This window comes from Eumetopias jubatus, unplaced genomic scaffold (assembly GCF_037043125.1).
Source record: "Eumetopias jubatus isolate StellerSeaLion01/CBP00866 unplaced genomic scaffold, mEumJub1_p1.0 scaffold_17, whole genome shotgun sequence".
NCBI classification, from domain to species: Eukaryota; Metazoa; Chordata; class Mammalia; order Carnivora; family Otariidae; genus Eumetopias; species Eumetopias jubatus.
In genome coordinates, this window is record NW_028274823.1 from 38,714,577 (window position 1) to 38,725,073 (window position 10,497).

A 10,497-nucleotide genomic window follows, 5' to 3' on the forward strand; every position below is an offset into this window, starting at 1 on the left:
AGAGAGCCTGCAGGGGACAGACAGGTCACTTCACCATGGCCTCCACAGTCCTACGCTCATTGCAGGGTGCCAGGGGATGGGGAGAGATCCGGAGGGTGCCCGGATCCCACTAACTGGCAGAAAACCCAAGCCCAAGAGCCCAGACTAGCAGGGGCAGCTGTGTGCTAGACCCTTGGGCTGGCGGGGTGGGGGGCACAGTGCCTGCAGCCAGGGAGTGGGGAGAGGCAGGGGTGGGGCAGGCTGAAGGGAGACAGGGGGAGGAGGAGTACCCCCCCAAGGGCAACCACCTCCCCTCTCCGGTCCTCCCGCCTCTCCCCCCTCCCTAAAACACCTGTTATTCATGACAAGCTCAGAGTCCCTCCCTCCCTCGCCTCCTCTTCCTACTCCAGTCCCTTAGAGCTGGGGCTGCATCCCTGCGCTGGGCCTTGGAACACTCTCGAGCGGCCTCCCTCCCCTCCTGGGGCCAGGTGGTGCTGGCAGCTCTTCGGGCAGACCCCCGGTGACCTGCCAGTGGCCAAGCCCTGGGGGCGTCATCTGCAAAGGGCACAGGTAACACCTGCTTGAGAGTCTGCCTGCTTAGCTCAGTCATTCCCATAGATTCTGGTGGGTATGAGAGCTTCCAGGAGCCAAGACCCTGCAAGCCACATGTGGCCCCAGGCCTGCCCTCTGGCTCAGGGGCTGGATCCCGGGCCACTGGGGAGCAGCTTCCTCCAGACCTGCTGCCCATCCTCCGGCTCCTCCACCCCCAGGAACGGAGGACGGCCCCCAACAGCAGCAGGGCACAAGCAGCCCCAGCCTGAATTCAGACACTCCTAAGGCAGGAACCTCCCGCTCGGGGCGGGGGGCTGTCCTCCCCCTCCCCAAGCCCCAGCTCTCAGATCTTCCTAACTTTGAACCGCAGTGGGTCTCCCTTAAGCACCAGGGAGCCCGGTCCTGTCTGCTGGGGCCACATGCCGCAAATATACGGGGTTTGGCTGCAAGCCTGAGCTGGGCATCCAGCAGACTGGCAGTGAGGTCTGACCACCCCACCAGCTGGAGCCACACCCTCCTCTGCAAAAATCCACAGCGGGGACAGTAAGCATGCACGAGGCCACAGGCTCAGGACATGCTCTGTACCTGCTGATTTGGGTGGACTTGTCATCACAGTTACCTGTTGCCTTCCTAGACACAGATTATGGGGGCTGGTGCTGGCGTCTTCCTGACCCCACCTCTGGGGTCCCTGTCGCCACCCCATGCCCAGGACAGCAGCGGGCCCCTCCTGCCCACAGGAGGAAAGTGGACAGAAGCTACCTCCTGCTTCCAGGCAGACACATCCGTTGACCTGGCAAGTGGGGCTCAGAGCTGCGTCTGGCCTCGGGATGGCTGCTTGGCCCCTGCCCCAGGTTGGGGGAGTGGAGGGGGTGACACACCCCTGTGCACAGGTCCTCAGCCCTCCTCCCTCTGCACCCCCATGGACTTTCCAGCAGGGAAGTCCTTGGGAGGACCTGGCTGGTCCCACCCTTGCAGGTCGGGCCACGGGAGCACCCTACCGCTCCCACCAGTCTGTTGGCCCCGCCAGGCCCGCAGCAGGAGCTCCTGGAGGGCAAGGAGTGACAATTTTTTACATCAGCCAAGCTTCAAGAAATCACACCACGAAAGCCATGAGGAAGGGCCATATTTACCTTTGCGTCCCCTGCGGGCCTGGAGGAGGGCTGCGGGCCCGGACTCCAGCCAGGAGGCGGCTGCCATGGGAACCAGAGCCAGGCAGCACCTCACAGGGCGCCGCCTCGACAAAGGCCCGGCCTAGGGGGCGATGCTGATAATTAAAGCTTTGTTACAGACGCAGGATTCATTGTTTTTCCTTCTGAATTCCTTCCTAGCACCAAATACTATTTGAATTGAGTGAAGGAATCTTGCCATCTCGTCTTCACACTCCTAAATACAAATTCCGCCGAGCCCGGCTTTTTTCCTTGTTTTTTTTTCCCCCTCCTTCTTTCCTCCCTTTCTGTCTAGTCAGCTTCTTCTGGTGGCTGCTCGGGAGACAAAATGTCATTGTCCACCAATAACCATCCCATTATTGAGCCTTGAGAGGCCCAGGGACAGAGCAGGTAGGATTTCAGAGAATCACTGCCCTTTCCCGCAGGGCGGCCGGCTGGCACGCTGGCCTCCCACCCGGGCCACTCGGGGTCCTCGGCCGGAGGCGGGGGCCTGGGGCCTCCCCTTCCCCCGCCCCTTCTCCTCTGGCCTCCTTCCCCCTTGGCCCATTCCACTGGATTCCGCAGGGGTCACCCCAGCACTCCTGCACGTGGGCGGCTTGGACTCCCGAGGCTGAGCCAGGCGCAGGCTGGGACAGGAGGATGCGCAAACTGAGATCTACTTGGGAGCCAGGCCTGTCATTTCTGGAAAGTCCTCTCAAGGTGCCCCGTGGGCACAGATGCCCACCTCTACTGCACCCACTCCTCTAGGGTCCCCTTTCCCCGCGGAGCAGCCACCCAAGAGGCTGGCACTCAGAGCCTGGCCCGTCACTAGGGCTCCGCCTGTCAGGTAGGAAGAGCCCAGGTTCCAGGAGGCGACAGTGAGGGGACTACACCAGAGCTGAGGGTCCTTGAGAGGCAGGGAGGCTGGGCGCTCAGCGTGGATGGGTGGGGTGGGGGACCGGCTGCGGCCCAGACCTTTCTAGGAGTGATAGTCAACCTCCACCTCCGAGGCTGCCTGGCGTTGCTGGGTTCTAGAAAAATAAGAACACACAGTTCCTTTATTTTTAAATGACATCTAATTAGGCTGAGCAACGATTTTCCTTGTGTTTAAAAAACAAATAAAAATCAATTTCCTTTACTTGAATTGTCATCCTCCTGGCAGACGCCCCGAGTGGTGCCCCTGGGACCCCGCTGTGCTGTGGGAGCCGAAGGGTTCTGTGTACCGGCCTTGGGGTGGAGGGCAGGGGGCTCCTGGCTCCCTGCTGAGCCCAGAGAGCCATGGCCTTGTCCGGTGGCCACAGCCTCTTGGAAGGACCAAGACACATGTCTTCATTCTCCAACAAAAAGTTTCCCACTCCCTGTGTCACTTCCTGTGGACACTCCCTTGCACACACCCCCTACGTCTCCTGGCCCAGAACCTGGCCAGCCCCCAGGAATACCAAGGGCACAGAGGCGTCCATCCCTCCCCAGGGCAACGCACTTCCCCACACAAGGCACCACACATACTGTCATCCCATTTTCCAGAGGAAGGAACACAGACTGAAAGGGCTTACAGCATCAGCCCAGATCTTACAGCTCCAAAGTGGGGGGCTGAGATTTGAAGCCTGGTGAGTGTGACCACCGCAATCTGACATAAAGCCTAGAACCATCAGCACGGACCCAGGAGAAGGAAGAGCAGGTGTGAGAGGAAGGCAGGTGGGAGCCAGCCAGGGCTCTGTCAGATGGCCTCAGCCTGGCCCAGATGGAGCCACCTGCTTGGAGTGTGCAGAGAGGGGCCGGGGAGGGCAGCACTGCAGCTGCGGTTGTGGGGGGAAGTGGTCGGGCCAGGGTCCCAGGACCAGCCGTGCATGTGCCCCCAAGAAATCCCATGCTGGGAGGGATTCAGGACCTCCCTGAAACGGCCCAGCAACCTCACTGCCAATGAGTGACATTCACAGAGAGCTTCCCCCCTGCTGGGCCATCCTGCACCTCCCCACAGCACCCTCCAAGGCATACTGTGCACTTTCCAGATGAGATGCAGACCAGGAGGCTAAGGACAGCCCAAGGCCATGCAGTCTGACAAGGCAGAGCTGGGGGTCCAGCCATGTCACCTCTTGCAGGCTGGTTCTTTCTGCCAAGGGCTGAAAGTGAAAAGCAAACAGGAGACTCTACCTGCCCTGCTGAGCCCAGGAAATGGGTCAGCGGTCTAAGTCCAAGCACAATGCAGTGAGCTCCCCTTCATGGACCAGATAGACAGCAGAACAACAACTAGAACCTTTTACAATTTCTGACAAGTGGTGGATACCCAGAGACAAGGGGTAGAAAGAAAGAAAGAGAGGGCAGTGCATTCCCTTGAACCAGGGGCATGGAAGCATGAGGAGACAGTACATGGAAACCGTGCTATCAAAACAGAAAGCCATATTCTTCCATCCAGAGTATTCACCTGCATTGTTCACACATCCTATCACCAATGAAACCCCAAAGGAGTCCCCAAACTGAAATGTATGGGTGACCGAACATTGTGGACACAACTTAACACAACAGCTAGATATTACTAAATGATGAACTAAAAAAGTCTACCCACTTGATTAAAAAACTTCCCTAAATCATGTCTGTGTTAAAGAGACAATCAAAATTCCAATTACAGACACATCAGAGAAATAACCCTTATAAGAAAACTCCTCATAAAATATGATATGGCCAAAGCTGTTCTCAGAGAAATATTCATAGACTTCAATATATTTTAAGTAAACAAAAAAAAAAAAAAAATGGAAATGAACTCAGCACTTGACTCAAAAAGCTAAAAAGAGCTTCCAAACAAAACAGACCTGCAGCAAAGCAAACTACAAGAAGTAATTACTGAAAGATAAATTAGTGTATTTAATGAAATAGAGAGTAGAACTTGCTGACTGAATTCAAGGGCTGATTTTTTTTTTTTCAAAACACAAAATAGAAAGAGAAACCTCTGGCAGTTCTAATCAACAAAATGGTGGAAGAAAGGGAAGGAGGGAACAAAGGGGGGGGGGAGATGGTGGGAGGGAGGAAATGCAAAAATACAGCTACTAGGAATGAAAAAGGGAATCTAGCCTCAGATATGGAGGAGAAACTTTAAAAGAATCGACTACATAAATCTGTGCTAAAAGATCCGAAAGCATTTTGAACTGGGATATTATTTAGAAAATATAAATAACCAAAATAGATGAAAAATGCTTAAAACCCCAAAAGACCAATACCATAGTGCAAATTAAAGTAAGTTGACAGCCAACCAAACCGTAGGGAAAAATTAAACCAACTCTTGGCTGAGACAGTTTCTAAAATGAATTATTTCAAGCCTTGGAGAATAAGATAATTTTATATATTTAAACTATTTCAACCACACAATTCATATTGAAAACCCTTCCTACTTGTTTTACGAAGCTGACATAACTATGATTTATAAATGTGACAAATCTGTCCCCTAATAAAAAGTACAGATAAATTCTTACTTATGAATATAGATGAAAAATACCCTAAGCAACTTATCAGTAGAATGAACCCAGAAGCATTTTAAAGCACAATTGAGTCTGACCCAGTGGGATTTATTCCAGAAACATGAGGATGATTAAGCTCAGGGAAGCTAATAAGTCAACACATTAATAGGTCCAAGGAGGAAAGGAATTTGATGATCTTGCTAGATATAGGGAGGCTTTCAATGAAATTTAATATCCATTCTCGGTGTACACTCTTGGCAATTAATGAAAGAGAAGAGCATCCTGTTCATGATAAAGAATATCTATTGAAATTCAGAGCCAATTTCAGACTTAGTAAAACATTTCAGGCCTTCTCATTAAAATGAAGATCAAGCCAAGGACAACTGCCATTATTTAATGTTGTTTTGCCCCTTTCAGAAAACACGGTAAGATAAGAAAATAAATAAAAGATACATTAGAAATGAAGAGCTAGAATGTTCCTTATATGCAGATAATCTGATTAATTTCTTAGGCTTTCTAGGAAGCCAAACTGAAAAATCTGTTCAAACTAGTAAGAGAGAGTCCACTTATCAATTAATTTAACATACATTTAAAAAAAATGAATAGGTTACCTATCTACCTCCCCTAGGTACAGGTGTCCCTGTCCCCAAAGATATCCCCACTCAGTCTATGTGGAGCAGAGGCTGTGATTGCTCACTCCAGCGGCAGCAATAGGGAGAGGTGTGTGTGAGCCGGTGCCCTGGGACCTCCCAGCTCTGCAGGTGTCCCAGCCTTTGGCCAGGGACACAGTGTCCACGCAGGTCAGCCACCCCGGCCAGCCACCTGGCCCACAGCACGCTTTGCTGACCACACATCTGTGACCCCATCTGCGCCCTCTGGACTGGGCACTGCCAGTTTCCAGCCTCCTCTGGGAACCTGCCAGCCTCTTCTAAGGATGTTGCTCACGGCCCTGGGGCTCACAGGAAGGCCAGGCTCTGGGATCAGTTAGCTCCAGGATGAAGGTCAGCTCCGCAGCCTTTGACCTTGGAGACTGGGTTTCCACTTGTCTTACTGGCACAGCGACCTCTTAAGGGTTAAGGGAGACCCAGAAGCTGGCCCTCGGGGTCCTCTGACTCACACTCGCCAGCCCCACCCCTCAGGCAGGGGGCGGCTGGTGGGGCAGCCACACTGACATTTGGGAAATGCCGTGGGCTTGGCCCCAGTCAGGCAGGCGGGTGAGAGCAGGACAGTCAGGGCGGGATTATTCCACTGGAGGCTGAGGGGCAGGGCGGTGGGTTGGCCAGAGAAACCCCACCAGTGACAGGAGGCCACAGGGCCAGAGCCCTTGCAAGCCGCAGGACTTCTGAGGGGAGAGGCCAAAGAACCCCAGTAAAGGTCCCTGGCTGCCCTCCTTCTCCTGAGACCCCAAAACCCTGATGCCTTCATGCATATGCTCCCACCTGACCACTCACCCCAGGGCCCCTCAACCTGTCCGCCTCTGGGATCCCCCTTGTCCTGGAACCCTCAGGGACCCAGCCAGCCCAGAACCTGGCACAGTGGAGGCATCCTGGTCTGGGAGCCAGTTCTGCCCCTGAGCTCCTAGCTGAACTCAAGTAAGCCAGGCTACTGCGGGCCTCAGTGTCCCCATGTGTAAAACAAGGAGGTAGAACTAAGCAATCTCCACGGGCCATTTCAGGCCTTGTATTTGTTCCTTCCTTCCTTCCTTCCTTCCCTCACTTAGTCAACCAACATCCGTGAGGCCTTACGGATCTGTGCTGCACGCTTGGAGATGGAAGAACCACGGACCTCGGTATCTGCCAGGGCAGACGGATATAACACCACAGCACAGTGTGAGCAGCTCAGGACCAGAGTCTGTGCTGAAAACTGAGGAAGCAAAGGGTGGGGGACTAACTCTGTAGGAAGAAGTCAAGGAGGGCTTCCTGGAAGAGGTAATTTTGAGGTGGGCTTCCAAGGATGACCAGGGGTTTTCCAGTACATTAGGAGAAGGAAGAGCAAGGAGACAGAACTGGTCTCCTGGCTGACACAGCAGTCCTGACAGACCCAGCCCTCTCCAGGTCACTCACCAGCGGCTACTCTGGAGGATGAGGCCCCAGAAGCCCAGAGGTATGGAAGGTACAGGCAGCTTCCACAGGTACCCCAGCTCCAACATAGGCCACGTCATTCCTGATTCAAACCCTACCTCTTCCAAAGCAACATGTGACTCTCTCCCCCAAGCAGCCCTCCATACTGCCTGGCCCTTAAAGACTGCACCACTGTGGTCCTGTGCTTAGTAGGTACGGGACCTGCAGCCAGTGCTGTGTCGCCAGTACTCCTGCCCTTGGCCAGTCCCAGATGCACAGGGCAGCCAGGTCAACACAAGATTCTGCAGCTCCCGAAGCCCACCTCGCTGCCCCTGGCGAAGCTCACACAAAGGGCCCCTGCCCCAGTGGGCAGAACCAGCAAGATGGTGGTGTGCGGCCTGGGGCAGGCTGGGCCCAGGACCAGCAGACACAGGTGTAGGCAGTGGGCCAGGAGGCAGCAAGGGGCCCACAGGGTAGGACAAGCTGGGGCTCCAAGTTAGCACCATGCCAGACCTCTCCCCAAGCTCCAGCCTGCCCACCCACTGCGGGGCGACATCTCCCCAGGGGATGCCAAGCTGTTTCTGCCTCCTGCCCACCCCCCACTGTTCCACCTGCATCCTTTCCCACCTTTTACTGAGGGCAATGTCCTCCTTCCTGGAGTCAGCCTGCCTCTCTCTGTCCCCAGCACCACATCTTGGCCTCCAGCAAGGTCTCTTGCTTTACTTCAGAGCGTGTCTGGATCGGCCCTTCTCTCCTGCACCGCTGCCTCCCCTATCCGAGCCCCCGGGCCCCGGTGCTGGCCCCACCTCCTCTCCCTCTTGCTCGCTCTGCTCCTGACATCCAGCCTCCGGTCTGGCCTCTGGACACAGAGGTGGCTTCCTGTTCAAAGGCCTGCCTAGCGTTTTCCTGGTGTGCCCCTCCACTCCCATGCCACTTACCTCCCTTCCGCCTCTGGCAGCTCCTCACGTGTGCAGCCACACATGCTGAGGTCTCCCCTAACTGCCTATCCCAGGCACCAACAGCACCCCCGCGGTGGTGGTCAGTACACTGGGCCCGACTTACCAGGTTGAGCAGGATTGTCGTTACTGTGATACTGAGGGGGCCATGTGACTCGTCTGGCTCAAGAGCAGCAAGCAGAAGTGACAGGTGGGACATGAACATTCTAGGGCAGGAACCTCTCTTCCACTCTGCCATGGAGCCTGTCAGCCTGGGAGCTTGAGTGAAGAAGGCTTGCAGCAGGGTCCAAATTTTTTTTTTTTTAAGATTTTTTTTTTTTTTTTTTTTTGACAGAGAGAGACACAGCGAGGGAACACAAGCAGGGGGAGTGGGAGAGGGGGAAGCAGGTTTCCTGCTGAGCAGGGAGCCCGATGCGGGGCTCGATCCCAGGACCCTGAGCCGAAGGCAGACACTTAACGATTGAGCCACCCAGGCGCCCCAAGAGCAGGGTCCAAATTGCACTGTGCTGTTAAAAGCCACTGGATTTGGGGGGCGGGGTCGTTCTGTTTCTGCAGATAACCTGAACTATTCTGACCAACGTACCCTCCATATGTCCTGTTCCCCTTTCTTGCTTTACTTTCTCTCTTTAGCACTTACCACCATGCAACATTCCACGTTGTATTTAATTTTTTCTAAGTTTTTTTTTTTTAAAGAAATCTCTACACCGAACAGGGGCCTCAAACCCATGACCCCGAGATCAAGAGTTGCACACTCGTCCAACTGACCCACCCAGGTGCCCCTCATGTTGCATCTATTGATCGTGCTTTTCCCCCAGTCTCACTTGCTAGAAGGTGAACTCCAGGAGGACAGGGGCTGTGGTGTTTGGTTCCCCACTGAGGCCACAGTACCTGCCCACAACAAGTGTTCAATAAATGTGTGCTGAATAAGTGATGAATGAGGAAACAAACACATCTTGTGTCTCCGGCACAGCCAGCGCGAGCCAGCTCAGCCGAGGCCTCTTCTGTGCCCCCCGCCCTCACTGCGCCTGAGCTCTCAGGTCTGTGCGGTCAGCTTCATGCTAAGGGGACTGGGAACAGGGACAGCATCCTGTCCCTGAATCACACTGCCAGTCCGTCCCAAAAGGATGGGTTCTAATAAACAGCCATGGAAACGCAACACCCTGCCTCATGCTTCGGATTAAGTCCAGGACATGTTCTCAGTCTCCTTTCCTGCAGAAAGAAAGCTGCCCCTCACCTTGGAGCCCACACTCCTTGAAGCCCCACCCTGGAGCTCACTCTCCTTAAATACACAGGCATTTGTGGGCCCATACGCACAGCCCTGCCCCCCCCACACACACACTTCTTCCTCACTCTCTCCCTCTCTCCCTCACACACACACACACCCCATATATAAACATGCCTGCATTTTCACATACTCTCACTCTCGCCCACACATGGCACACACACATACACACCTCCCACGGGCATTTCGTCGCAGACCTCCTCCTCTCCCCCACCTCCTCCGGGCAAACAGGTGGTTCTGTGCCCCTCAAGTCTCGGAAAGGATCCAGGGTCGTCCTGGCTCTAACAAGCCTGACCGCCAGTCCCAGGGCAGCGACCCTCCTCCTGGCCCTGCTGTTGGGGCTGCTGTCTCCTGCCTCCCTGGCCCCGTTCACCCCACAGGGGCCCCTACTAGGTTTGCAGGTGCCCTCCAGCCATAGATGATCACTGGCATCAGCAAGCCAGGCCAGGGAGGGCAGTGGCAGCCTGAGCCATCCACCTATTCTGAGCCCTGGAGCCGCCCACCTGGCAGCAGGTGCCCGAGTGGGGACACGCAGAGGGAGTGGTTCCCCAGGGTAGGCTCCTTCGGAGCCGAGAGGGGCCAGAGATGTTCCGGATGGCCAGCACCTCTTCCCGAGATCTCCGCGGTGCAAGAACCCCCTGCCCGCTGTCTTGCCGCAGCCGAGGGGTTGCTCTGCGTGCGCACCCACGTCGCCGCCTCGCGACCCGTCCCCCTGCACCTGCCTCGTGCCGCAGCCCTACCTGGGGCTCCAGAAACATCCTGGCTGCCGGCTCCCCGCGCTGTATCCCTGCGCTGCGGGCGCCCGGCGTGCGGCCGCTCCTCTCCCCGAGCGCGGTGGAAGCTCCCGCCCCCTGACCCCGCCCGAGGGCTTCCCCATGCCCGCTGCCCTCCGGCTAGCTCACAGCCTTTCGCGGGGCGGGGCGGGGCGGGGCGGGGCCCGGGGCGGGGCTAGGCCGGGGGAACGCAGGGTCGCGTGGGGCCGAGGGACCGCTGGGTCAAGCCAGAAACGGGGCGGGGCCGGGGGCGGGGGCGGGGGCGGGGGCGGGCGGGCGACGGAGTGGGGCATCCCGCGGC

At 55.9% G+C, this 10,497-nt stretch overlaps 1 protein-coding gene across 1 annotated transcript in view; it reads right to left on the reverse strand.

Moving 5' to 3' along the window:
- The window catches only part of RASGEF1A (RasGEF domain family member 1A), a 30,671-nt gene extending 20,379 nt beyond the window's left edge, over nt 1-10,292 (reverse strand). Inside the window, exon 1 of the mRNA XM_028098615.2 lies at nt 10,164-10,292. Within this exon, the coding sequence (XP_027954416.1) occupies nt 10,164-10,181 (18 nt within the window). The 5' untranslated portion in view covers nt 10,182-10,292. The remainder of the gene's footprint in view (nt 1-10,163) is intronic.
- Between the last annotated feature and the right edge of the window lie 205 nt (nt 10,293-10,497).